Source organism: Aureococcus anophagefferens, assembly GCF_000186865.1.
Source record: "Aureococcus anophagefferens unplaced genomic scaffold AURANscaffold_21, whole genome shotgun sequence".
NCBI lineage: Eukaryota > Pelagophyceae > Pelagomonadales > Pelagomonadaceae > Aureococcus > Aureococcus anophagefferens.
The window spans coordinates 627471-655196 of NW_008705581.1; the positions used below are offsets into that span (position 1 = coordinate 627471).

General features: G+C 69.6%; 5 protein-coding genes across 5 annotated transcripts in view; 1 reads left to right on the forward strand and 4 right to left on the reverse strand.

Annotated features, from left to right (window-relative positions):
• Positions 1-9658, reverse strand: part of AURANDRAFT_59335 (hypothetical protein) — a gene marked incomplete at both ends in the record, with an annotated part of 14304 nt that extends 4646 nt beyond the window's left edge. The window contains 4 exons of the mRNA XM_009041480.1: positions 384-388; positions 3210-3212; positions 7764-8743; positions 8843-9658. Coding sequence (XP_009039728.1) covers positions 384-388; positions 3210-3212; positions 7764-8743; positions 8843-9658 — 1804 coding nt within the window. The remainder of the gene's footprint in view (positions 1-383; positions 389-3209; positions 3213-7763; positions 8744-8842) is intronic.
• A 3601-nt stretch (positions 9659-13259) lies between these two features.
• AURANDRAFT_30745 (hypothetical protein) lies at positions 13260-13421 on the reverse strand (the record flags this gene model as incomplete). The annotated part of the gene is made up of 1 exon (XM_009041479.1): positions 13260-13421. A coding segment is annotated over one exon (162 nt), but the record flags the coding sequence as incomplete, so codon positions are not given.
• A 90-nt stretch (positions 13422-13511) lies between these two features.
• On the reverse strand, positions 13512-13670 carry AURANDRAFT_18098 (hypothetical protein; the record flags this gene model as incomplete). Its single annotated transcript, XM_009041478.1, has 1 exon — positions 13512-13670. A coding segment is annotated over one exon (159 nt), but the record flags the coding sequence as incomplete, so codon positions are not given.
• A 6212-nt stretch (positions 13671-19882) lies between these two features.
• Positions 19883-20206, reverse strand: AURANDRAFT_17267 (hypothetical protein; the record flags this gene model as incomplete). Its single annotated transcript, XM_009041477.1, has 1 exon — positions 19883-20206. A coding segment is annotated over one exon (324 nt), but the record flags the coding sequence as incomplete, so codon positions are not given.
• A 5665-nt stretch (positions 20207-25871) lies between these two features.
• AURANDRAFT_30718 (hypothetical protein) lies at positions 25872-27684 on the forward strand (the record flags this gene model as incomplete). The annotated part of the gene is made up of 2 exons (XM_009041467.1): positions 25872-26105; positions 27538-27684. Coding segments are annotated over 2 exons (381 nt in total), but the record flags the coding sequence as incomplete, so codon positions are not given.
• Positions 27685-27726: the final 42 nt, after the last annotated feature.

The window sequence follows — 27726 nt, forward strand, 5'->3', positions numbered from 1 at the left end:
CAAAGTCGCCCGTGTGGTGGAAGGCGCAGTCCCAGACGGCCTGCGTGTGGTCCGTGAACGTCGTCGCGCAGGACGCGCCCGCGAAGTCCCAGACCTTGACCGTCTTGTCGCCGGACGACGTCGCGAGGTGCGTGCCCGCGGGGTGGAAGTCGACGCCCGCGACCCAGTCCCGGTGGCCCTCGCCGGACATGACGAGGTCGCAGTTCGGCACGCTCCAGAGCTTCCAGGTCATGTCGTCGGACACCGTCGCCAAAATGGGCTTGTGCGGGTGGAACGCGGCCGCGGCGACGCTGTTGAGGTGGCCCCGGAACGTGCGCCGCAGCTGGAAGCGTTCCACTGATGGCGGGTCGAAGGTGAGGGCGCTGTAGGGGTTCGTCACGGACCCGGCCTGGGGCAGGCGGCTGTCCGCGCCCTTCTTGGGCAGCCGCGGCTTCGACGGCGCGGCCTGCTTCGAGCCCGCGCGCTCGTCCTGGAGCTGCTTGATCTGGGCCTCGAGCGTGTGGACGCGGGCCTTGATGCGGTCCCGCTCGAGCCGCGTGAGCATCTTCTCCTTCATGGCGACCTCGTACTTGCGCTGGAGGTCCTTGAGCGTCGGCTCGTAGGAGAGGTAGTGCTTCCGGAGCCGCTGGAGGTCGCTCGTGAGCTTCTCCTTCTCCTGGACGACGCGCCGGTGGTGCATGCGGTGGAAGTCGCGCTCCTTGCGGAACTTGTCCCAGGTGCCCTGCGCGCGCGCGGTGATCTCGCGCATCTTGTCGAGCTGCCGCTGGAGACCGACGACCTTCTCGTCGAGCTCCTGGTTCCGGAGGTAGATGTCGGGCACGGTGGACGTGTACTCCTCGGCGAGCTTGCCCTTGGCCTGGAGCTCGTACCACTCGCTGTTGAAGTTGTCCAGGGTCCGCGTCATGCCGACCTTGATCAAGAAGTTGCGGATGAAGTCGTCGACGACCTCGGGCCGCACCTGCGTCAGCACGCGGTCCTCGCCGTGGCCGTGGTGGCTCGGGCCCGACGCCACGGAGCCGGGCTTCTTCGCGTCCATCTTCTGCACGCTCGCCAGCGCCGCGGCGAAGTCCTCGTCGTCGTCGTCCTCCTCCTCCTCCTCGGGGTCCACGAGGCCCGCGTCGGCGGCGACGCCGGCGTAGTCGTAGTCGTCCTCCTCGTCGTCGCTGATCTCGTAGCGCTCCACGACCTCCACCTCGTTCATGAGGTCGTCCATGGCGGCGCGGACCGGAGGCGAGCGCCGGGCCGCGGTTATTATGGTCCAGCAGCGCGTTGCCTGATTGATATGTGTTTGGAGAGGGTGAGTGAAGGGGTGAAGCACATGATGTTGCTTTTCTGAGGGCTCTCTTAGAGAGTCCTCTCTGGCAATGGATCCCGCCGCCAGCCGGGCTCCTCGCCGTGCTCGCCTCCGTCGCCGTGGCCTATGCGCTCACCCTGCCGAAGCGGCGGCGATCGCTCGGCAGGCGCGGCGCGAAGCCGCCGGCGCCGCTGCCCGCGGACTTCCCCGTGACGCCGGCCAAGGTCCTCGCGGCGTCGAAGCGCGTGGCGCCCCACGTGCACCGGACGCCGGTGCTCACCTGCGGCTGCCTCGACGCCGCCGCGGGCCGGCGGCTCCACTTCAAGTGCGAGGTGCTCCAGAAGACGGGCAGCTTCAAGGTCCGGGGCGCGACGAACGCCGCGCTCCTCCTCGAGGACGCGGCGAGCCCGCTCGTGACGCACAGCAGCGGGAACCACGCCCAGGCCATCGCCCTCGCCGCGAAGCTCCTGGGGCGCGACGCCCACGTCGTCATGCCCGACACGGCGCCGGCCGTGAAGCGGGCCGCCGTCGCGGGCTACGGCGCGACGATCACGTTGTGCGCGCCGACGAACGCCGCGCGCGCCGAGGCCGCGGCGGCCAAGTGCGCCGAGGTCGGCGGCAGCTTCGTGCACCCGTCCGACGACCCCGACGTCATCGCGGGCCAGGGCTCCGTCGCCGTCGAGTTCCTCGAGCAGGCGCCGTTCCTGGACGCGCTGATCGTCCCCGTCGGCGGCGGCGGCCTCGTCTCGGGCATCGCGGTCTACGCCAAGGGCCTGCGGCCGGACCTGAAGATCATCGGCGCCGAGCCGGCCCTCGTCGACGACGCCGCGCGGTCCAAGGCCGCGGGCGCGCGCCTCGGCTTCGCGACGGGCGACGTCGTCCCCGACACGCTCGCGGACGGGCTGAAGACGCTCCTGGGCGACAACACGTGGCCCGTCGTCCGCGACCTCGTCGACGACATCATCACCGTCGACGAGGCGGAGATCGCCGACGCGACGAAGCTCGTCTGGGGGCGCATGAAGCTCTGCATCGAGCCGAGCGCGGGCGCGGGCGTCGCCGCGGCGACGGGCGCGAAGTTCCGCGCCCGCTACCCGCCGGACGCCTACCCCAACGTCGGCGTCGTCCTCTGCGGCGGCAACCTCGACCTCGCCAAGGCCGCCAAGACCCTCTTCGCCGAGGCCGGGTAGACGTTGCACGAGCGTAACAGCACCGTGACGGGAGCGACGCGGTGTGTAACTCCGGATCCCTGCGAGAGCATTGGCTGCCCATTCGGGGGGTGACGCGGCCGCCCGGCGCCCGGGGCCGCCTCCCGGGCGCCCGGCATGGCGCGGGCCATGACCGACGAGGAGGCGGCCCTCGCCTGCCCGCTCGAGTCCCACGCCGACGCCCTCGTCCCCGTCCCCGTCGACGGGCACGTCGCCGAGCAGCGGCGGCGGCGGCGGAGCCGCATCCGGTCGCTCAGCGACATGCCGCAGCTCTTCGAGGACGAGGCGTCGGACGCGCCGGCGCCCGCGCCGCTCCGGCCCACGGAGGCGCAGCGCGCCGACGCGCGGCACCGGAGCCGGCGGTCGTTCAACGACTTCGAGGCCATGCGCGGCGGCTTCGACGCGCCCCGCCCCCGGTCCCAGAGCCGTTTAGGCGAGCAGGAGCTCGGCACGGCGGAGCTGTCCCAGTGCGAGGCGACGCTGCGGGAGCTCGCGGCGCCCGCGGACGCGGGCGCCGCGGCGGGCTTCGCCGCGACGATCAGCCACCTCCGCGCCTACGTCGTCGGCGCGCAGCTCGGCGGCGCCGCGACGCTCCGGTCCCTCCTCGAGCGCATCACGGGCTTCGCCAAGGACTTCACGTCCTGCGACGCGGCGACGCTCTACCTCGCGGACGACCGCGACGAGACGGCGCTCGTTATGCGCATGTCGACGAACTGGGCAGGAAAAGGGTGATTCAACGTCGCTTCAACGTGAGTGTTCCGCGCGCGCGCGTTCCGGGGAAAGCATCCACGCTTCGAGGGGGCTCCGAGAGATGATCGCTCGTCCAAAAATTAGCCGAAACGAGCGGAAAACGACCGAGATATGAGCCTCCAAAGTTGGAAATTTCGCACTCTTTTCCTGCCCAGGTCGACGAATTGGGACGCGCGGAACGCGGCCAAGGCCATCCGCATCCGCGCGGGCCAGGGCCTCGCGGGCATGACCATGATGGAGCAGCGGCCCGCGCGCCTCGACGACGCCTACGAGTCCAAGTACTTCCAGGCGCGCTACGACCGCGAGTCGGGCTACGTGACCCGCTCCGTGCTCTGCGTGCCGCTTTTAATCCGCCGCGACGGCGCCGCGCCCTTCCTGCTCGGCGTGCTGCAGTGCCTCAACAAGCTCGCCCCGGCCGCCGAGGAGCCGCTCGGCGACAGCATGAACTTCGACGAGTCGGAGGCGCCGCGCGAGGTGCTCATCGTCCGCGACGGCAAGAACGGCGCGAGCCGCGACATCGCCGTGACGCCCTTCACGGCCGACGACGAGGCCGGCCTCTGCGGCGTCGCCGCGGCGGCGACGGGCGTCATCGAGAAGGTGCGGGCCCTGGACAAGGCGCTCCGCGCGTCGCAGCTCGCGAACGCGCGGCGGCCGTCGCAGCCTGTGTGCAAATCAAATCTTCAACCCGACTTCAATGTGCGCGTAATCGAACAGTTTTGACACAAACACTTCCGCTGCGCTTCGAGAACTCGCTGAGAGCAATCGATCCGTCCAAAAATCAGCCGAATCGACTTCGATTTGACCGAGATAGAGAGGTTTGAAGTTTTGCTGGACGCGTCCATTCCACTGGTTGATTTGCACACAGGTCGCAGCGCGCGCTCGAGCTCAGCGCGCTCGCGAGCTCGAGCCTGCTGAGCGACATCAACGACACCTACGCCGTGAAGATGGACGTCGCGACGTCCTCGGACGCCGCGGCGGAGCCGGGCGAGGCCGCCGCGACGCGGCGCCGGTCCAAGGGCGCGTCCTTCGACTCGCCGCGCGCCGCGCGGCTCTCGTTCGACGACCTCGCGACGATCGACGCCGCGGCGCCGCGGTCGCCCCGCGGCGGCGCCGACGACGGCGGCGCGCCGCGCCTCGCGTCCATGGGGTCGCCGGTCATCGGCCTCGAGGTGTCCGTGAAGAAGCGGCGGAGTGGCACGGTCCGCGACGACGAGGGCGGCGAGTCGCTCGCGGGGTCGCTCGCGGGCTCCCTCGCCTCGGAGGGCGACGGCCGCCAAACGGACGACAAGCCCCGCGTCGAGAACGACCCGGCCATGGTCGTCACGAGCCCCATCGTCACGCCGCCGCCGGAGCCCGCGCGCGCGGCGACCGCGAGCCCGCCGCCCGCGCCGCGCTGTGTGGAAACCAAATCTTCAACCCGACTTCAATGTGAGCGTATTCGAATGGTTTGACACAAGCTCTTCGGCTGGGCTTCGAGAACTCGACGAGAGCCATCGATCCGTCCAAAAATCAGCCGAATCGACTTCGATGGGACCGAGCTAGAGAATTCTCAAGTTTGGTCAGGACCACCCAAACCAGCGGTTGGTTTCCACACAGGCGCCGCGGACGCTGGCCCTCAAGCTGCCCCTCGCGGAGTCGGCGGCGGCGCCGGCGGACGCCAAGGGCGCCGCGCGGGGCCGGAGCCTGCAGCCGAACCCCGTGGCGCCGACGTCGCCGAACAAGCGCGAGCGGCCGAGCCCGCGCGAGGCGCGCGGCCGCCGGGCCGGGGGCGCCGGCGCCGCGCGCGGCGTCTTCGGGCCCAACGGCATCCCGCGGTCCGCGCGCCTGACGCCCGGCGTGCCCCTGGGCTCCAACGGCTCCAACGGCGTCGACCTCGTGTCCGCGAACTCGTCGAGCGCCGCGCCCGTCGTCGCGAACGACTCCAAGGCGCGGCTCTCGCTGCACCCGGCGCCGCGCGTCAACACGATGAAGGAGCTCGAGGCCGCGGACTTTGGCCTGCCGAGCCCGAAGCGGCCGCCGCGGCCGCTGAACGTGCCCGAGCTCGGCAAGCCCACGAACCGCGCGGCGCTCTCCAAGGCCGCGCGCGCGGACCGCGTCGCCACGTGGACGCCCGTCATCGTCAACCCGGGCGTCCACGCCAAGGACAAGAACCAGTTCGTCCCGGCGAACCAGCGATAGTGGGGTCCTCTTTTTAGCGGCCCGGGCGGCAGGGGGCGGACCCTGCTTGTTTCCCTCAACTTGAATTCAAGCGAGCTCGAAGTCGGGAAGGCTGAGCCTGGGCCGGGCTGCCCGCCATAGCGCCCGCGGGCTCACCGCGCCCGGTACCGCTGCAGCGCGCGCGGCATCGCATCGCCGGCGCATGCGGGCCGCCGTCGCGGCGTGCCTGCTCGCGCGCGCCGGTGCGCACGTGGGCTACGGCCACCCCTTCCAGAAGCGCACGAACCTGAGCGTCTGGTGGTTGCACTTCCCCAAGACGGGCACGTCGCTGTCGAGGACCGTCGACGAGTACCCCGTCTGCTGCGGCCGCTTCGTCGAGAACCACCAGCCCCTAACCCGCGGCGCGCGACGGCGACCAGCTCAGCTCCGTCGTCGCGCTCTTCCGGCCGCCCGCGCAGCGGCTCCTGTCGATGCACTACTGGCTCGTCAAGAAGGCGGGCCGCTGCTGTTCGACGGACTGGGGCTGGCCGCCGGCCCAGGAGGCGGCGACGAAGCGCCTCGTGGCCGCGGGCGCGCCGCCGGCCGAGACCGTCGCCGCGTTCGGAGGATGCGCGACGGCGATGGTCCTGGGGCGCAAGTGCATGGTCCGGGACCGCGCCTTCGAGGCGGCCGACGTCGACGAGGCTATTGCTCGTGTGGCTCAGTTCAAGGTCGTGGGGTTGACGGAGGAGTGGCGGCTGAGCGTGTGCCTGCTGAACGCGGTCCAGACGGGCGCGAAATTCGTGACGCCCGCGCAGATGGCCGACGTCAACCCGACGGCAGGAACCAACGCGACGATCTACAACACGACCGAGCTCGGGGCGGCCTACGCCGACGCGGACGCCCGGCTCTACGCGTTCGCGGAGCGGCGCTTCCGCCGCGACCTCGACCGCTTCGACGTGCGGCCCGACTCGTGCGCCGACGTCTCCGACGACGAGGGCGCGCGCATCCTCGACGCCTTCGCGCTGCGGCGCGACCCGGCGGGCATGGGCCTGCATCGGCTGGCCGCCGTCGACCGCGCGCTCCGGCGCCCGAGCCGGCGCGACCCGGTCGACGCGGCCGCCGTCGCGCGGCTCGCGGCCCGGCAGGAGGCCCTCGAGGCCGCCCTCGGCTGCGCGCCGCTCCCGCCGCCCCGAGAACGCGGCCACCGGCGGCGCCTCCGCGGTGACGCGAGGGTCTGCGCGGCTAAGACATCGTGAGGGACGGCTCGCGCTCGCCCCTGTTGTGGACAAAATCATTGCCGCCGAACCGCCGTCTGCCTCGGCCTCGGCGCGCCCGGTGTCGAGCGCTCGGCGCGTACAAACTCGCCCTCGACAAGGAACGCGGCTAATTGAAGTCGCCGTCGCAACATCTCGAGCTCTCGAAGGCTTCTCCGATCGCACCGCACTAGAACCAGAATGGGTAAGAAGAGTCGACGAGTTCGTCTGGGCGGCCCGGCCAAGGACGCCGCCAATTCTTCTCCGCCGGACACGGGCGCGACCTCGAAGGGGTCTGCTCAGTCGAACGACGCCGCGGACACGGGGGCGGCCTCGACGACCTCGAAGCTGTGCGCGGTCTGCGGGAAACCCGGCGTTTCGTCGTGCTCGGCGTGTCGTCGCGAGTTCTACTGTGGTCCCACGTGTCAGCGATCGCACTGGTCTGAGCACAAACGCGAGTGCACGGGGCGGTGCAAGCTACGCTACACAGGCAAGATTACCGATGGGTACGAAGACACGAAGCGAGAAACTGAGTTCGAATTCAAGGAAGCTATCCAGAGCAAAAAGTTGGCTCGCGACTGGACTGATATTCGCAAGGGTAGCCCGATGATTGCGGGGGTTATCGACAAGTATGCTGGGGCGAAGTTTGCTCTGCGAGACGATTGGCGTTGCATGTGCTGCGCCGAACCTGCCGTGCGAATCGTGTCGAGAGTGGACTTGACGATCGCGACTCACGTCCCCGAGGGCCCCGGTGGCATCGGATTGATGGCCGTCATGGATAAAGCCGTATGCAACAAACCAGAGTGTGGCGCTTGGGTAAAGGTGTTATGCGACATGGTAGCCGAAGAAATGAGGGACCATGTGGCAGACGCAAAGGACGAACGGATTCGCACACTATAGAGTAAGAATCCCCCTCGAGCCGACCTCGAGCCTCGGCGACTGGCGCGCGCGCCCACCGAGAGCCAACGGCGGGATGCTTAGGTGAGGTAATTTCGACGGGGCGGCGGGGGTGTCGGGGGGGGCGCGGGCCCCGCTCACGCGGAGACGGAGACGCCGAAGTCGACCTTCATGGTCTTGACGCGCTCGTTGAGCTCGTCCATGGACGCGTCCTCGGCGTCGTACTCGAGCCACTCGAGCATGTTCTCGAGCGTCGCCTTCTTGGCGTCGTCCTTGCAGGCGGCCTTGGCGGCGAAGGCGGCCTCCTCGAGCGCGTTGCGGAGCCCGGCCTTGTCCGCGAAGGCCGCGTCGTCCTCGCGGTACTTCTTGGCGTCCTCGATCATGCGCTGGATGTCCTCCTCCTCGAGGCGGCCGCGGTCCGCCTTGATCTGGGTGGACGCGGACGCGCCCGTGACCTTGTCGCGCGCGCTGACCGCGAGGATGCCGTTCGCGTCGAGCGCGAAGGTGACCTCGACCTTGGGCTCGCCCTTGCGCGCGCGCTCGATGCCGTCGATCTTGAACTCGCCGAGCTTGTTGTTGGCGGACACGGCCGGGCGCTCGCCCTCGTAGACGGCGACGTCGATGGCCGTCTGGTAGTCGTCGCACGTCGTGTACTCGCGCGTCTTCGCGCAGGGGATGGGCGTCGACCGCTTGATGAGCGTCGACATGACGCCGCCCTCGAGCTCGATGCCCAACGACAGGGGCGTCACGTCGAGGAGCACGAGGTCCTTGCAGCCCTCGGGCGCCAAATCCTCGCCGCCGTGCGTCATGCCCGCGCGGAGGATCGCGCCCTGGACCGCCGCGCCGACGGCGACGGCCTCGTCGGGGTGCACGGACTTGCACAACTCCAACTTCTCGTCGAAGAGCTGGTAGAGCGCCTCCTGGAGCCGGGGCACGCGCGTCGACCCGCCGACGAGGACGATCTCCGTGATCTGCGAGAGCTCGCACTGCGCGTCGCGGACGACGGACTCGACCGTGCGCAGGCAGGACTCGAAGAGGTGGCCGCAGAGGCCCTCGAAGGCCTGGCGCGTGACCTTGACGCAGAGGTCGACGTCCGGGAGGATCGACGGCGCGTCGACGACGGCGTCGTCCGCGCTCGACAGCTCGCGCTTCGCGACCTCGCAGGCGGCCGCGAGGCGGCGCATGGCCTTGGACGACTTGCGGAGCTCGGCGGCGTACTTGGTCTCCTCGGCCTTCTTCTTCTTCTCCGCGGCGGACGACCCCTTCTGGTTCTTGTGGCCGTTGTTCTTCTTCTTCTCCTTGACGTTCGTGCCCGCGCGCTTCCGCGCGTACTGCATGACGACGTGCTCCACCAAGGCCGCGTCGAAGTCCTCGCCGCCGAGGTGCGTGTCGCCGCCCGTGGCCTGCACCGCGAAGACGCCGTCCTCCATGGACAGCACGGACACGTCGAACGTGCCGCCGCCGAGGTCGAAGATGAGCACGCGCGACTGCTTCGGGTTGTTCTCGTCGGAAGCGAGGTCGTGGAGGCCGTAGGCCAGCGCCGCCGCCGTGGGCTCGTTGATGATGCGCATGACCTCGAGGCCCGCGATGCGCCCCGCGTCCTTGGTCGCCTGGCGCTGCTGGTCGTTGAAGTGCGCGGGGACCGTGATGACCGCGCGGTTGAGGTCGTCGCGGCCGAGGCGCTTCTTCGCGATGGCGACCATCTCGCCGAGGACCATGGCGCTCACCTCCTCGGGCGCGAAGCGCTTCTTCTCGCCGCGCCACGTGACCTCGACGAGCGGGCGCTTGCCCTTGGGGTGCTCGAGGATGGGGAAGGGCAGGCGCTTCGACTCGTCCTGGACGACGTGGTCCTCGTAGGTGCGGCCGAGGATGCGCTTCACGTCGAAGAGCGTGCCCTTGGCGTTCGCGGCGGACTGCGCCTTGGCCGCGGCGCCGACGACGCGGCCCTCGTCCGTGAAGGACACGTAGGACGGCGTCGTGCGCGCGCCCTCGGCGTTGGCGAGGACCTTGACCTCCTTGGCCTCGTCGTCGAAGACGGCGACGCAGGAGAAGGTCGTGCCGAGGTCGATGCCCAGGACCGGGCCGCCGTCGGTGGAGGTGCCGCCCTCGAAGGATGCCATCGTTCAAGCTACCTGCGGTCGGCGCGCGGTGAGCCGGCGAGGACCGTGCGACGCGAATGCGATGCGGCGATGGCGGACGCTGGACGGCGCGGTGTACTTTGCTGCTGGAGCTATCGACAAAGCACGACGACGCTGGTTTTTGTAATCGCCGTTTTTGTCGAGCGGCGCGCCCGTCCACGATTGTCCACGTCTCAGTGCTGGCGACCCCCGGCCAAAAAAACAGGATCGCCGGCGTTACCCACCGGGCGCGAGCGGCGAGGGACGACGGCGGCGCGCGTCGCCGGTGCCTCACCCCTCCTCGCCGTCGCCCTCAGCCTCGGCGGCCTCGCGCTCCTCGAGCGCGCGGCGCTTGTCGATGGCGAGCGCGGTCGCGGAGTGGTCCTCGCCGGCCGCGTCCCAGATCTTCATGGTGTTGAACTCCTCCATGAGGCGCTTCTGGAGGTCCCGCGCGGAGAAGGCGAGCGTGCGGTTGTTGACGCGGAGGCGGTTGTAGGTGACCTGGACCGTGAGGAGGAAGTTGTTCGTGAGGTCGAACTCGACGACGATCGTCGGCTTGCCGTTGCCCGGCCCCCAGTCCTCCTCCGGGTAGGTGAACTTGACGATCTCGAAGCCGTCGGAGGAGATGCCCCGCTCCTCGTAGGAGATCTTCTTCGTCGAGAGGAGCTCGTAGACCTTGTCGACGAAGATCTTCTTCTCGTAGCGGATGCGGACCGTCGTGAGCCCTTGATTCAGGTAGTTGGTCCACTGGGCGTACTTGTAGACGATGGCGGCGACGGTGATCCAGACGCCGATGGAGATCATGAACCAGATGCCCGGCATGTTCATGTAGGGCAGGAACGTGTCCGCGGCCCACTGCTGGTTCACGACGGACCAGTTGCCCGTGACGCGGTCGAGCACGGAGAAGCCGAGCACGCCCGAGAAGATCACGAGCAAAAACTGCATGGAGATGGCCGTCGTCTCGTTGGCCGCCTGGAGCTCGATCAAACGCTTCGAGTTCGACTCCATGGACCGGTGGAGCGCGAACTGGCGGTCCTCGGCGACGACGCCCGTCATCTCCCGGAGCACCTCCAGGTAGCGGCTCGCGCCGCCGACGTTCTTCTTCAGGTCCGTCGTGCGCCGCAGCAGCTGGGACCGCATGCCCGAGATCTCCAGCCGCTCGTACAAACTCCGGCCCGCCTGCTCCGGCGGCTCCGGCGGGATCTCGATGATGTCCAAAGCCTCGAGCAAATACCCCAAGATCTCCTCGAGCTTGATGATGTCCTCGGCGATCTTGCAGATGCGGTAGCGGATGCGGTTCAGCGCCGTCGGGTCCCGCTGCGAGTTCTCGATGATCGCGTTCGTCTTCTGCATGTCGTCCGTCAGAATCCACAGCCGCGCGAAGTAGTTCTGCATGAAGATGTCGATGGTGATGAACTGGAGGTAGGCGCACAGGAGCGGCTCGTGGTGGCGCGAGTTCGGGCCCGCCACCAGTAAACCGTAGGCGCCGAAGACCAGCGTGTCGTGCTCGGAGATGTCGTACGCGGCCTTCGTGTCGCCGATGACCTGCTTCAGCTCGTTCTCGTACTCGCCCTTGTCCATGTACTCCTCGGCCGTGAGGTGGGGCGTGATCTCGTTGGCGATGATGAGGTTGACCTTGTTCCGGTTCGGCGCGTCGCCGAGGAAGATGAGGTCCAAAAGGTCGCGCTGGTACTGCGAGATGATGGAGTCGACGATGGACGACGAGTCCTGCTGGACGTCGACCAGCAAACGCGCGAGGTGGTCCAGGGAGATGTTGTCCTTGATGCGGTCCATGACGGCCTCGACCTGCATGCCGTAGAAGCACGTGCCCTCGGCGTTGAGCGACACCCCGAAGGTCTCGACCTGGACGACGCCCGAGTCCTCGGAGAAGCGGATCTCCGCCTCGAAGTTGATGTGGTTCGTCAGCGTGTAGTCCAAAATGTCCACGGCCGTCATCTCCGGCGACATCTCCATGGACGTGCCGGACGAGTCCTCGTCGATGGCCGGCGAGATGAAGCCGCCCTGGACGCGCTCCGTCGAGCCCACGTTCGAGTTCAGCTGGACGATCTGGTTCGCGCCGAAGGGGATGTACTCGGCGACGATGATGGACACGGAGTTGAGCGTGATGACCTCGTCGAGCTCGTCGCGGATCGAGTCCGTGTTGACGGCCGACTCGTGCGCGCGGTGCGCGTTGGACAGCGTCGGCCGGCCGCCGTACCGTAGACACTGGGGCACGTAGGCCGAGCTCACGTAGGACACGTCCTCCGTCTCCGTGATCGTCGACTGGCGCTTGTAGCCCGACGCGGACGTCAAATGGTAGTTGGACCCGTCCCACGTCGCCGACAGGAGCTCGCGCGTGCCCTTGGCGTAGACGAACTCGTGCGTCGCCTCCTTCTCCTTTTGGGAGATGCGCTTGACGAGCTCGAGGCCCTTCTCCGAGATCTGGTAGCACGTCACGGGCTTGTAGGACTTCGACGCGATCTGGAGGCCGTTGAGGAGCTCCTCCTCGCGCAGGAACTCGACGTCGCTCTTGCCCTCCTGGGAGATGTTCAAATAGACGCGCCGGTTCTCGATGAGCTCGCTCTGGGGCGCGTAGTCGTAGTCCAGCACGTTCGCGACGATGCCCTCGTAGATGAGCACGAGGAGCGCGGGCTTCCGGATCCACTCGTCCTTGTCGTCGTGGGACTCGGCCTTGTGCGTGTAGAGCGACACGAGGTAGAGCAGCCGGTTCTGGTTCTCCGTCAGCCCCTACGTTGGAAGCGCGGCGGTGAGGCGTCGCGCGCGCGCGCGCGCAAAGGGGGCGCGGGCGGCGCGCCGTGTCCTCCTCCTCCTCCGTTTCGCTCTCGGACTCGCTCCCCTCCGAGTCGGGCTCCTCGTCGTTGGGGTCGTCGGCCATGGCGCGGGACGGCGGCGCGACGTCGGCCGGCGACCAACGACCGCGCTGCTGCGGGGCAGCTCGTAGTCGGTCCGGTTGCTTGCGCTAAACCGGGGTTCAACGATTGGATACCTGAATTGTTACCTTCTTCAAGCCAGCCTCGATCGCTTCCGCCAAGTGCCGCGCCGGCGCCGTCGCCTGCGCCTCCGCTGACTCCGCAGCACTCCGCACGCGCGCTCCGCAGCGCGCCGCAGCGCGCACCATGGGCATGTTCGAGCCCGCCGAGGGGATTAACTACAACTTCATCCTCGGCATGTACCTCTTCTTCCTGTCGCTGGGCTCGCTCTTCCTCGCGCTCGAGTTCGCCTTCAAGGTCGAGGCCGTCCAGGGCTTCTACCTCATCTTCGCCCCCTTCGTGCCCGCGCTCCTCTGGCACGCGGCGCCGCGTCTCCTTCTTTTCGCCGCGCGGCCGCGCGGCCGACCGCCTCGACCGCCCCGCAGGTGCTTCGTCGTCCGACAACGATGGCTCGCGGCGGGCGGCGACAAGGAGAAGGAGGCCTAGCGCGCTCGCCGCGCGCGTCGTAAGGGCGCGTCTCCCGCCGACCGCGGATCGGGGACCGGGGGGGGCGGCGGGGAACGCGAGCGCCAGCCAACGCCGCCGCTCGTCCGATCCGGCGCCGATAGACGGCGTCGACGCGAAGACGCCGCAGAGCGCAACACCTTACGCCGTCACGCGGCGGCCTTGACGTAGTTCGCCGGGAAGACGCCCCGCTTCCCGTCGGCGTCGCCCGTCCACCAGCCGTCGTCGGACGCGTCGACGACGGTGATCAGGGCCCCGGCGGCGAAGGAGAGCTCGCCGTCGTCGTCGCCGACGCAGTCGAAGAGCGCGACGACGACGCGGTTCGGCGCGTCCGGCGGCGTCGGCGGCGCGCCCGAGGGCCCCCGCGAGAGCCGGACGGACTTGGCCGGCGCGCGCTCGAGGGGCGCGACGTAGTTCGAGGGGAAGACGCCGGAGGCGCCGTCGTCCGTGGTGCCCTTCCACCAGCCCGCGTCGGACGCGTCCGTGACCGTCACGACGTCGCCCTTGGCCAGCGCGAGCTCGCCGTCCTCGTCGGCCGCGCAGTCGAAGAGCGCGACGACGCGAAAGCCCGCGCCGGGGGCCGGCGCGTCCGCGAAGGCGCGCGCGTTTTCGAAGCGGCCCGACGCGACGAAGCGCCGCGACGACTTGACGGGCAGTCGGCTCTGGCGCTCGTAGTCCGCCGCCGTCGGCGGCGCCCGCGGCGGCGCCGGCGGCGGCCGCGGCTGCGCGCCGGCGATGGCCGAGCCGCCGGGCACCGCGTCGCCGAGGAGCGCGTGGCGCGCCTTCGGCGACTCCGCGTCTCCCAGGATCGCCGCGCGCGCCTGGTCCGCCTGGAGGCGCCGCCGGTCCTCGAGGTCCGCGGCCTCGCGCTTCAGGTCCGCGAGCTCCCGCTTGCCCGTGAGCACGGCGAGCGCGCGGCCCGCCGCGCTCCGCGCCTCCGGCGCGATCGCGGGCCCGCCGACCTTCACGCAGTCGCGCGTCGCGCCGCGGGCCTTGGCGACGGCGCCCGCGGGCAGCGCGTCGCAGGCCTCGCCGACGTAGCCCGCGGCGGCGGCGACGAGCTCCGCGTGGACCGCGGCGACGCAGCACGCGACGTCCTCGACGAGCTCGCGGTACGCGTCGAGCGCGGCGGCGATCGCGTCGAGCGCGGCGCGCCGCGCGAGGTCGTAGTCGGCCCTGGCGCGGTCCAGCGCGTCCGGCGCGTCCTTGGGCGGGCCACGCTTGAGGAAGTGGGCGTAGTCCGCGCGCCGCGCGTCGTAGGACGCGAGCGCGCCGGTGACGGTCCGTTTCGTCGCCGTCGCGAGCGTCCGCAGCGGGTCGAGGCAGCACTCGACGAGCACGCCCGCGGCGGAGCGCCGCACGACGGCGTTGAGGTAGGCCCAGCGCTCGCGCGCGAGCCGCGTGCCCGCCTCGACGGCCGCGAGGTCGGGACTCCGCCGCTCGGCCGCGAGGCCCGTCGCGGCCCAGGCGCCGCGCCGGTCGAGGTCGCCCCCGCCCCAGTAGCTCGCGACGACCTCGGCGAGCGCCTCGCTGTTGGCGAAGTAGGCCCGCAGGACGGCGACGTGCTCCGCGAGGCCCGCGCCGAGCTCGTCGACGCCGCCGAGCATGTCGGCGAACTCGGCCCGCCGCGCCTCCATCTCGCCGTCGACGACCTCGGGCGGCACGCGCTTCCCAAAGGCCGTCCGCCCGAAGAGGCTCAGGCGACGCCGCAGCGTCTTCACGTTCTCGACGAGGCCCCGCTTGTCCGACGCCGCCATTGCTGGGCTTTGGATGGCTGCCCTTTCGGGGTAACCAGTGGCTCTTGAAGTAATTACTATTGTAAGCGCGCAATGGACACCGAAACTGCGGCGCCCGACCCGGCGCTCGATGCCGCCGCAGCGCCGGCCGACGCCGCCGACGCACCGGACGCCGCGGACGCACCGGACGCGTCGGACGCATCGGACGCATCGGACGCGCCGACAGCCGACGCACCCGACGCCGCCGACGCACCCGACGCCGCCGACGCGCCCGCCGATGCACCGGACGCGGCGGACGCGTCGGACGCGTCGGACGCGGGCGGCTGGGTCGTCGCCGGCGGCCGCGGCGCCTTGGTGCGCGCCTCCGCCGCCGCGGACTCGGCGCGCGTCGGCGTGCTGCCGCCGGAGACGCGCTGCGTCGCCGAGGACGCCGCGGCCGGCGACGGCGGCAAGGTCCGCGTGCGGCTCTCGTCGCCGCTCGCGGGCTGGGTGAGCCTGAAGCTCCTGCGGTGCGCGGCGCCGCCGGCGGCGCCCGCGCGGACCGTCGACAGCGCGCTCGTCACCCTCGACTGGTTCGGCAAGGACTACAGCGGCCGCTTCGCGTCCGCGAAGAGGAACGCGCTGCCCAAGAAAACGAAGATCTACGCCGTCGGCTTCGCCCAGGACTACGACGCGGGCGTTACGGCGGAGCTCGGCGAGGACGGCTGGCGCGCCATGACCTTCCCGGCGCCCTACCTGGCGCCGACGAACTGGCGCGAGTTGCCCGGCCGCGTCGGCGAGCTCGTATCGCTGAGCGACGACCACACGACGGTGCTCGCGGGCGGCGCGGACTGGGAAATAGCCGTCCACCCGGCGGCTTTAGTCGCGCGCGCGGGCCCCAGCGGGCCGGCCTTCGGGTCCTACGACGACGCGGACGGCAAGCGGACGCCGGCGCAGAAGCGCGCGGCGGACGAGAAGGCGTTCCCGTCGTCCTGCGGCTCCTGCGGCTCCTCCGACGTGACGCGCGTCCTCTTCGCCGCCATCTGCAGCCAGCACAGCTCCTACTCCATGAGCCACTACCAGTGGGTCGTCGAGTACGAGGTCCACTGCCTCACGTGCGAGCTCGCGGGCCGCCGGCCGTACACGACGCGGACGAACCACACGTCCCACGCCATGCCCGCGGCCCAGGGCTACATCGCGCGCGAGGCCGAGGTGCGGGGCGAGGCCCGGTAATACCATATCCCGCCGGGATACACGCCGCTTCAATTTGGGCTTCAACTTACTCGCGGCCCTTGGGCGGCGAGATGACGCCGGGGAAGGGCGAAAAGCCCGCGGGCAGCGGCCGGTCGCTCGGGTCGCTGAAGAGGGACGTCTGGTAGAGCACGGGCTGGGCCCGCTCGGCCAGATTGGCGTTCTCGGCGGCCAGCGCCGCGCAGCGCGCCGCGGAGGCCTCGAGCTCGGCCTTGGCCTTCTCGAGGCGCGCGCACTGCGCGACGTGCTCGTCGATCAGGACGTCGGCCGCGCGCTCGCGGACGTCCGCGGCGCGCTCGCGCTCCGCGGCGCGCGTGCCCGCGTCGGCCAAAGCCGCGGCGAGGGCCTCGCGCTCCGCGTCGAAGCGCGCCGCGTCGGCCTCGCGCGCGTCGCGCTCCGCCGCGAGGGCCTCGAGCGCGGCCGCGAGCGCCGACCGGTCGCGCGCCGCGTCGGCCTCGGCGGCCGCGAGCGCCGCGCGGAGCTCGGCGGTCTCGAAGGACGCCTTCGTCGGCGTCTTCGCCGTCGCCGCGTCCTTGCACGCGCGCGGCGACCGCCGCGCCGCGACGACCGCGGCGACGACCGCCAACACCCCCGCGGCGGCCGCCGCGGCGAGCTTCGGGCCCGCGCCGCCGCCGCGCGCGCCGCGCTCCGCCGGCGGCGCCGCGACGCCGAGGACCAGAACCTCCGGCGGCGCCGCGACGCCGAGGTTGCGGAGCGCCGCGGCCGCGACGACGGCGCCCGCGTCGTCGCCGTCGTCGAGCAGACCCTCGAGGGGCCCCCGGGCGTCGTGGTTGAGCATGAGGGCCTCGCGCAGGGCCACGTCGGCGGACAACGCGTAGAGCGCCGTCGCCGCCTCGCGCTTCGCGTCCGGCGTGCCCTCGCGGAGCACGCGGACTAGGGACGCGAGCGGCGGGTCCCGCAGGCCCTCGCCGCCGGGGCCGACGGCCTGCAGGAGCGCCGCGAGCGCGCCGACGGCGCGCGCCTCCGTCGCGCCGTCGCGGCGCCCGTCGAGCGCGGCGCCCAGCGCCGCGCCGGCGCCGTGGTCGACGAACTCGCGTGCGATGTCCGCGTCCGCCGCCGCGAGGACCGCGACGGCCTCGGCCGCGGCGCCCGCGGCGACGCGGCTCCGCAGCAGGTCCACGAGCGGCTCCGCGGCCCCGGCGCGCGCGATGGCTAGGGCCATGCGGTGGTCCGCGTGGTCGCCGGCGAGCTTCGCGAGCGTCCAGGCCGCGTTGCGCGCCTTCGTCCCGTTGCCGGGGTTCGCCGCGACGGCCTTCACGAGGGGCCCGACGACGGCCCCGCGCGCGACGACGACGAGCGTCGTCAGCAGGCCCGCCGCGGCCTCGCGGCAGGACGCCTCGGGCACGGCCAGCAGCTCCACGGACGGCGCGATGGCGCCCGCGCGGACGACGGCGATGCGGTCCGCGTCCGTCTGAGAGAGGTCGATGAGCGCGCCCGCGGCGGCCTCGCGCGCGCCGGGCCCGCCGCCGCCGAGGAGGCGCACGAGGGGCTCGAGGGCGCCGCTCCGCATGATCGACTGGACGTTCTCCGGGCACTCGTAGGCCAGGTCCATGAGCTGCCGCGCGGCCCGCTCGCTCGCGTCCGCGTCGTGGTCGTCGCGGAGGAGCGTGCTCACGCTCGTGTCGATGAGCTCCGCCGCGCTCGTCGACCCGCGCCCGACGATGAACCTGCTCAACAGCACCACGAACCAGGAGACGCGCATATCGCCACGCGGAAAGAGGACGAAACAGGAGAGCGCGCGAGGCTGCCCGCAAGGCTCTCGTGGATACGTTTGCCTCACTTTGAGTACTTCATGCAAAGCTCGACCCCTGGGCTCGACCGTGTCAGCAGCGCTTCCGCCCGCGCCAGGGCCAGCGCGTCGGCGCCGCTGCGCGCCATGATCTACCGAATACTCAAACGCGTGCCCGGCGGCGAGCAAACGAAGGTCTTCGTCGGCGTGTGCCTCGTGCTCGGCATCGGTGCGTCGCCAGCGCCGGAGAGCGCGGGCGCGCCGCCCGCGCGCGCGCGCGACGAGCGCATGGCTGCGCGCGCGCGCGCGCGAGAGAGACGGGCAACGCGCGCGACGACGGCCCGCGCGGGCGCGCGCGACCGACGGGCCGCGCGCGCGCGCGACGGTTCGACGGGCCGACCGCGTCGCGCGACGGTTCGACGCCGCGCGACGCCGCGCCCGCCAGGCATGGCGCCCGTCGCGTACAAGAAGACGAAGCGGGGCCACGACTACTTCTCGTCGGAGAAGCCCGAGGAGGTCGAGCAGGGCATGGCCGAGAAGGAGAAGGCCAAGTACGAGGCCATCGTCGCGAAGAACACGTCGAAGCCGTAACGCCTAGCGCCGTCGTCGCGCCGCGGGCGCGGGGCAGGCGGCGAGGGCCGCGCCGAGGGCCGCCGCGTCCGCGGCGCCGCGGCGCCGCGCGGCGCGGTCGTGCGCGCGGCGCGCGCGGTCGAACCGCTGCGCCGCGAGGTCGTAGAGCTCGACGTCCGTCGGCGAGACGTCGTGGCGCCAGAGCCGCTCCTGGCGGTCGCGCGTCTGGTTCTGCGCCGCCGTGCGGTGCGCGCGCGACGGCTCCGGGTGGGACCGGAGCGTCTCGAACGCGAAGTCGCAGATCGGCGCGGCGCCCGCGAAGTAGGGCGCGTAGAGCAGCACGAGCAACGACGCCGCGAGGTCCTCGAGCACGAGGAGCGCGTCGTAGTAGTCGACGACGGCCCGCGCCGTCGCGAGGCGGCCCCCGACGTTGAGGTAGCGGAACGCGCCGTCGCGGAGGAGCGCGCAGCGCTCGCTGAGGACGACGAGCTCGTCGGCGTCGGCGACGTCGCCGTTGCTGTGCGTCACGAGCCACGTGTCCTCGTCGAAGGAGAGGCCGCAGAAGCTCTCGCGGTTCCGCACGACCGACCGCGCGCGCGCGACGGGCTCGCGCGCGACGGACACGAGGAGGCTCCGCGCCAGCGTCGGGAAGGCCTCGAGGAGCCAGGGCCCGAGCTCGAGGTGGCGCACGTTGCACCGGTAGCCGCCCGGCGGCTCGTGCGCGCGGTAGACGTCCGCGTAGGACGGCGCGAGGCCCGCGCGGTCGTCCGGGTGGTCCGCGATGCGGCTGCAGTTGAAGCGGTCGCAGAGGCGGCCGACGACGGCGCGGGTCGTCGACGAGCCCGTCTTCGGCACGCGCACGAACAGGAGGCCGTCCGCCGGCGCGAAGGCCGCGCGCCGCGCCAGCGCCGCGGCGACCGTGCCGTTCCAGGCCCCGGCGCTCGCGTTGTCGTACGCGCGCGCCGCCGCCGCGATCAGGAGCGCGCAGCGCAGCATCGCGGAACGCCGTCTCGTCGACTTCTCGAGTGCGAACTCACCATCAGATTAGCATCTCTCGAGACGGGCTGCCTGACCGCCCATCGTCAAAAAAAATAGGGACGCCTCAAGAACAGATTCAAGAAGGGTGCAACGAGGAGCTAAAACGGCTATATTATCAGAGACCCACGCGCTCCCGCCGCCGATTGCCGTCGTCGTTCTTCTCGACGCGACGCGTTCGTTTGCCGCCGACGCTTTCCTCCAGCGACGCGGAGCGCGTCGTCCGGCCGGACGAGTCGGTCGAGCTCCTCATGGTTTTTGTGACGGTCTTGCCGCCGGCGCTGGTCATCGTCGAGGAGGAAAACGAGAAGGTCGAGGACCCGCCCATGCCGCCGAAGCCGCCGCCGCCCATGCCGCCGAACGCCGCGCCGAACATGGACGCGAAGGGATCCGCGCCGCCGCCGCCGAAGCCGCCGTCGCCGGCGGCGTCCATGCGCTCGAAGATCTTCTCGAAGTCCGCGAAGGGGTCGCTCGTGCCGAAGAAGTCCTTGAATATGTCGTCGGCGTTCCGGAAGCCGCCGCCGAACGGGCCGCCGCGCCCGCCGCGCCCGCCGCCGCCGAAGCCCGGGATGCCGCCGACGGAGTCGTACTGGCGCCGCTGCTCGTCGTCGGAGAGCACCTCGTAGGCCTCGGCGACCTCGCGGAACTTCTGCTCCGCGGCCGCGCGGTCGTCCGGGTTCTTATCCGGGTGCCACTTGAGCGCGAGCGTCCGGTAGGCCGCCTTGACCTCCTTTTTGGTCGCCTTCTTGTCGATGCCGAGTGTTTTGTAGTAGTCGGAAGCCGCGGCGACGACAGCGAGCAGCGCTAGCAGGACGCGCATCGTTCAGCAACGACGAGGCTGGCGTCGGTCCACCGTCGACTCGACACGAGCGCGCGGCGGCCAAGAGCTTTTTTACCACAAGGTTCAAAATAAAAGTCAACTACACAGCAAAAGAGCAGCATCCTTCTCTCGTGTAGTTTGGCCGGTGCCAGCGGCGGTGTCGGCGGCCGCGGCCCGCGCGGGCTGCCGGGCTGCCCGCCCGTTCGGCCCGCGGCGGCGGCGCCGGCGGGTCGCGCCTTCGTTGAACCGCCGCCATGGCGTACCAGAAGAAGCTCAAGCTCGAGGTGCGGCGCGAGCTCATCGAGGAGGAGCCGTCGAAGGAGCCGACGCTCCAGGAGCAGTTGCTGAGCCACTGCGTGAAGATCAACGGGTCCTGGCGCTACCAGGTGGACGTGAAGCAGACGGGCGAGGCCTTCGACAAGAAGAAGAAGCAGAAGAGGAAGAAGAAGCGCGGCGGCGGCCCGGACCGCGGCGCGATCCGCGAGGAGCTCGAGGCCGCGGGCGCGGACGACAAGTTCCTGGGCCAGGCGCTGAAGAAGAAGCGGCGGAAGAAGGACGCGGGCAAGAGCGCCGTCGATCTGCTCGTGGAGGCGTCCGAGGAGCTCAGCTACGATCCGGACAACGAGTCGGCGATGACCGAGGACTTGAGGCCCGGCGAGTCGCTCGTCGCCGCGCGGTTCCACCCGGACTACGCGCCGTTCATCCGCCTCGCGGCCGTGGGCGACCGATTCTTAAAGGAGGACCTCACGAAGATCATGGACAAGGAGGGCTACGACTCGGGCACGCTCTCGCGGCCCGGGAAGCTCGTCGTCCTCGAGGCGCGGCTCGTCAAGAAGCAGAAAAAGGCCCAGGAGGCCCAGGAGGAAGAGGAGACGCCCGCCGAGGCCGAGGCGGCGCGGAAGAAGATGGCCCAGGTCACGCACCGCGTCCCGCCGGCCGTCAAGCTCGACCCGTCGCTGTCGCTGCAGGACAAGCAGATCCAGATGCTCCGGCTCGCGGACAAGGTCATCTGCTCCTACAAGAAGCTCGAGCACTTCATCGGCATCGACAAGGTCGGGTCGCCGGACGTGGGCTACTCCATGGACATCGACGACGGCACGGTCGTCAAGGGCATCCGCGCGGTGCTCTTCGGCCAGGAACTTCCCGACGAGGACTCGAACGTCGTGTCGCTGCACACGGAGGAGGAGCTCATGGAGCTCGAGGCGGAGCGCCACGAGGAGAAGATGGCCCAGGGGGGGCACCGCGTCGACTTTGTGAACGGGTCCAACACCTACAAGGTGGAGCGGGTGCTCTGCTACTTCCAGATGCTGGGATTTTTGTCGACGCTCGACCTGCCCTGGACGCCGCAGCTCCGCGACCAGCTGAACACGTTCCGCGTGTTCCTGGACGGCCACCTGCGGCCGCTGACGCACGCGCACAAGTTGTTGTATGAAAACACGTACTTTGGCCTGGACAAGCCGCTGTCGCTCGTCGATCTGTATTTTTATCGCGACGTCACGAAGTACTTCTACAGCATCGCGCTGAGCCTGATCCTGGTCGTGGCCCTGTTCTACCTCTGGGGCATCCACGACTACACGGACCCGAAGTTCACGAACCGCTGGCTCGACCTCCACATCGAGCACTGGTGGACGCGCGGCATCCCGCTGTCGATCCTCTACGTCGCGGTCATCGGCGGCGTCCTGGTCGTCGGCCCGGCGGGGATCATGAAGTACTCCTACGGGCGGTCGGGCAGCGACAAGCAGGCGAACGCGATCCTCGTCTGCGGCGGCTCGCTCGCGGCGTATCTGTGGATCGCGTACGTCGTGCTCACGAGCTGCTGGCGCAAGTACTTCCGGTCCAAGGTCAAGCACTCCAAGGCCTACGCGTCCATCGTGCTGCTGAAGGAGACGGTCAAGTCCAAGGTGACCTTCGTCTTCTGCGCGCTCTTCTACTGCTACATGCCCACGTGCCTCTACGTCGTCGGCGGCGTGATTCCCATCTATTCCATCGAGGTCTGGGACAGGGCAGGAAAGGGGTGATTCAAGTTCGCTTCAACTTGAGTGTTCCGTGCGCGCGCGTTCCGGAAAAAGCATCCACGCGTCGAGAGCGCTCCGAGGGATGATCGCTCGTCCCAAAATCAGCCGAAACGAGTGGAAAATGACCGAGATAGGAGCCTCCAAAGTTGGGAATTTCGCACCCTTTTCCTGCCCAGGTCTGGGAGCAGCACGGCGCCGACTCGCCTTCCGAGCCCCTGCCGTCGGCCTACCGCCACGTGTCCTGCTACTGGCTGAGCTTCCCGCCGGCGATTCGGGAGCGGAAGATGAACCGCGCGCGGTCGGGGAGGCCGCTGCCGATGGGCTTCTCGGACTACGAGCCCGTGCCGCACCGGCCCCACGACGCCATCCGGCGCGTGGAGTGCTTCGACGTGGGCGGGGTGCTCATGTTCACGAATAGCGTGCTCTGGTGCCTGCTCTACCTCGTGGGGTTCCCCGTGATGATCTACTATCTGATCGGCATCGCCCTGTGCCGGAAACAACCGCCGGTTCGGGACGTCCCGACCAAACTTTGACATTCTCGAGCTCGGTCACATCGAAGTCGTTTTGGCTGATTTTTGGACGAATCGAGTGTTCTCGTCGTGTTCTCGAAGCACGGCCGAAGAACTCGAAACCGTCGCATGCGCCCACATTGAAGTCGGGTTGCAGATTTGATTTCCACGCAGGCATCGCGGAGACGCAGCTCCACGCGTGCGAGTGGTGGTCCAACTACATGACGGCCTGGCGGCGCTTCAATTTGGTGCTGCGCGAGTGCGAGGCCTGGGACCTGGGCATGATCTTCAGTCAGACCTTCGAGGTCTGGAAGGAGCAGGTCGTCGTCGACGCGAAGCAGGCGCGGCGCGACGCGAAGCGCGCGTTCGTCAGATTCTGGAAGCGCCAGGGCCGGCGCCTCTGCCGCCTGATCTGCTTCCCCTGCTTGTGTTTGCTCCGCCTCTGCCGGGGGTCCGAGGAGTCGAGGAGGCGCAAGCGCAAGTACCTGTCCATGGCCGAGGCGGGCGACGAGCCGCACCGGAAGGCGAGAGTGCTGGACGACCAGCCCCAGAACTTTTGGGCCCACGAGGAGTCCAAGGACGAGCAGTCCACGGGCAGCACGCTGACGTCGGGCTCCGCGGCGTCGCGGACCAAGCGCGGCAGCCGCGGGTCCAAGGGCGACGCGCCGAGGCGGAGTCGTCTGTCGCGGCTCAAGAAGGGTCTCGTCTTTTGCGTGACGCTGCGCTGGCTGCCGGGGTTGTGCCGGTGCCTCTGCCGCTGCCTGCTGACGTGCGGGAAATTCCTCTACGCCAAGTGCCGGGGCAAGGCCTACGGGCGGACCCACGTCGTCGCCGTCGACGCGGACGGCGAGGAGGTGAAGGACGACGGCGACGACGGCGCGGTGACGCTGGACCCGGATCTAGACGATGGCAAGCCGAAGATGCTGCTGGAGATTCCCGACGACGACTTCGTGATCCCGACGCGGGGCGTGCGCGGCTTCTGCTACCGGCTGCAGATGCACCCCGTCTTCGAGAACTTGATCACGCTCGCGGTATTGGTGTCGCTCACGCCGATCATCCCGTCGGTCAAGGCCGACATGCAGGACCTGCTCGGGCGCCACCCCATCGAGGGCGACGACGACGAGGCGGAGACGTCCTGCTTCCGCATGAACTGCATGTACTACGTCCTCATCGAGTGGATCTGCGGGCCCGTCTTCGTCCTCGAGGTCGTCGTGAAGATGACCGCGTTCCTCCCCAAGGACTACTTCAAGGACTGGTTCAACCGCCTCGACTTCTTTTTGATGCTGCTGTGGATCATGGACGTGGGCCTCGGCAGCGGCACGAATCTGAGCTTCTTGAAGTCGCTCAAGGCGCTGAAATCGCTGAAATCGATGAAGGCGCTCAAGTCGCTCAAGACGCTCAAGGTGCTGCGGCTGCTCAAGTTCGGCAAGTACATCGACCCCCTCTTCCGCGCCTTCAAGCGCTGGCTCCTGCGGTGGATCGCCGACACTCGCCTCGCGTCCGAGGTCCACCTCCAGAAGGGCCAGGGCGCGCAGTCGGACTGGCGCGCGAAGCGGTCGCTGCCCGCGAAGCTCGAGATGCTCAAGAAGGGCTTCCAGCACGCGAAGCGCGAGTACGCCGTGAGCTTCGAGGAGTTCGAGCGCGACCACGAGCTCGAGATCACGAACTTCGAGGCCATCGTCGACACGGCCGCGCTCGGATACCTCATCGCGCAGTTCAAGCCGAACGCGTCGATCTGGCGGCTCGTGCTCATCGCGGAGACGCTCATCTTTTGTATTTTGGTGACGTGGCTCAAGGCGACGCAGCAGCCCTGGGTCATCTGCGTCGCCGGGGCCCTCGTGCGCTTCGTCTTCGGGCTCTGGACGTTCCTGAAGCGGCCGTACATGTTCACGCGCGAGGGCCAGGTCGACTCGCTGACGCGGCAGACGACGATCTTCCTGCTGGTGCTCGGCGCGCTGCTGGACCTCACGCGGGACCCGGGCTTCGGCATGGAGATGGAGGCGGACCAGGCGGAGAAGCTCCGCTACTACGTCGACATCATCGGCGCGGCGCTGCTCTACGGGACGATCCTGCGCATCCTCTTCCTGCTGCGCGCGCACGAGATGGCCCACGACGCCGTCGTCGCCGCGATCCGCTACTGCGACGAGCAGGTGCTGACGCTCATCATCGGCCTCATCGACGTCAAGTGCTACGCGTTCGAGGACTGCAACCTCGGGCTCCAGGTGCTCCGCCAGTGGGACGTGCTCATCGACCGCCAGCAGGCGACGAAGTTGCGGGCCTGGCCGTCGCCGAACCCGTCGAACCTGCTGACGCTGTACCAGAAGGGCGTCCTCGTGAAGTGGGCCGCCGCGCGCGACCTGCGGATCTCGACGTTCCGGACGCCCACGGGCCAGTGCATCCTCCACAGCGCCATGCTCAAGGGCGAGCCGGAGATCGTCGCCTGGATCCTCTACCACCACCCGGAGCTGCTGACGGTCTGCGACGACCAGCGCGACTCGCCCGTCGTCATCGCGCTCAAGGAGCTCGCGTTCACTTTGTTAAAACACCAGAAGAAGCCGACGGAGGCGACGGCCTGGAAGCGCGCCAAGCTCGCGGAGATCCTGCTGAGCGACCAGATCCAGTGCTACCGCGTGCCCTGGAGCCTGCCCCACTTCCGCGCGCTCGGCGACATCGCCGTGCCGCTCCTGGGAGAGCTCGTGCAGCAGCTCGCGCTGGCCCTCAACCTCCAGCCGCCGGCGGGCTTCGTGCGCATCTCCAAGTGGAGCCGCTACCCCGGCGACATCCCCGACTTTCTCGCCGAGTGCTACATCGCCTGCCGCGACGTCGTCGACACGCCGCGGTCCGAGCTCGGCGACGTCCAGGGCAGGCAAAGAGTGCGAAATTCCCAACTTCAAAGGCTCCTATCTCGGCCGTTTCCCACTCGTTTCGGCTGATTTCTGGACGAGCGATCATCTCTCGGAACGGCCTCGAAGCGTGGATTTTTTTTGGGGGCGCGCGCGCGCGAAACGCTCACGTTGAAGAGAAATTGAATCTCTCTTTTCCTGCCCAGGCGACATCGGCGCGCGGACCTTCGAGGCCCTCACGGCGGCCCTCGAGATGCCCCAGACGACGATCACGATCCCGTCGAACTTCTTCCAGTCCTACCCCATCTACATCGTGCGCATCGACGCGCGCATGAACCGCCTCGACGGCAAGATGGGCCAGTTCGCCGCGCGCGCCATCGCCGCGAACAAGACGCTCACGTACCTGGACCTGCGCTACAACAACATCGACGACGACGGCGGCGTCGCTCTGGCCAAAGCGTTGAAGAAGAACGAGTCGCTGACGCTCGTGTCCCTCGCGCAGAATCGGCTGGGCCCGAACGCGGGCGACGCGCTCGGGTCGATGATGCGGCGGAACATCACGATCCGCACGTTGAACTTGGCGGACAACCAGCTCGGCCCCTGCCTCTCCTACAGCAACGAGTACACGCGCGACTTCCTGCCGTCGTCGGGCCCGAAGATCTGCCACGCGCTCCGCGTCAACGGCACGATCACCGCGCTCGACGTGTCGAACAACCGCCTCGGCGCCGACGCCGCGCAGGCGCTCGACCAGTCGTTCCGGCGGAACCCGCAGTCGGCGCTGCGGACCTTGGGCTTCGCGGGCAACGAGCTCCGCGCCGACGGCGGGAAGCACCTGGCCCACGCGCTGCGGAGCCGCGTGCAGCTCACGCACCTGGACGCGTCGCGGAATCGCTTTGGCGCGGGCGTCGGCGTCGCGTTCGCCGCGGCCCTCAAGAAGAACCACCACCTCGTGCACCTCGATCTGAAGGAGAACGGCCTGGGCACGAAGAGCGGCCGCGGGTTGGCCCTGGCCCTCCAGGAGAACAAGAGCCTCGCGTCGCTGGATTTGGCCGCGAACGGCTTCGGCCCGGACGTGCTTCGGAGCTTCTCCGCGGCGCTTCTGAAGGCGCCGGGGCTCACCTATCTCAACCTCGCGCGCAACGACCTCGCGCTCAGCTCCCACGAGGGCGGCGAGCCGGAGATGTGCGGCGGCATGCTCGGCACGGCGCTCCAGGGCAACAAGACGCTGACGGCGCTGGACCTCGGCGGCGTCAAATTCGACCCCGAGGAGCTCCTCAGCGCGTTGACGGGCTTCGCGCGGAACGCGGCCTTGCGGGACGTGTCCTTCGCGGGCCAGCCTTTTGATAATGCCAACGCGCTCAACCTGACGAACTGCCTCGAGCAGCACCGCCACCGCGAACGGCGGGTCAAGGGCCGGCCGAACACGTCCGGCGGCAGTCGCCCGAACACGGGCGCGTCGCGGCCGGGCACGGGCAAGAGCGGCAAGGGCGACCTGAAGGCGGGCGCGGACCACGGCCTGGGGCTGGTGGACGTCGTCCAGACGCCGGGGCTGCAGGCCTTCGACGTGTCCGGCTGCTCCGTGGGCCAGCGCGCGGGCCTGTGTGGAAACCAAATCTTCAACCCGACTTCAATGTGAGCGTATTCGAATGTTTTGACACAAGCTCTTTGGCCTGGCTTCGAGAACTCGACGAGAGCAATCGATTCGTCCAAAAATCAGCCGAATCGACTTCGATGTGACCGAGCTAGAGAATTCTCAAGTTTGGTCAGGACCACCCAAACCTGTGGTTGGTTTCCACACAGGCGCGGGCCCCGTCTGCATCGCCGCGCTCGTCGCGCTGCCGCGGCTCACGGCCCTGCGCGTCGGCGGCAACGGCATCGGCGCGAAGCTCGGGGAGCGCGTCGCGGAGATCTTCACGGAGGGCTGCGAACTGGACACGCTCGACGTGTCGGCCAACAGTTTAGGCGAGACGGGCGGCCTCACGATCGCGCGCGCGATGGAGCTCAACGTCACCCTGACGGACGTGGACATGAGCCGCAACGAGCTCAACGAGGAGGTCGGCTCCGCCGTCGCCGACGCGCTCATCGAGCTCGTCGAGAGCGGCTTCGTC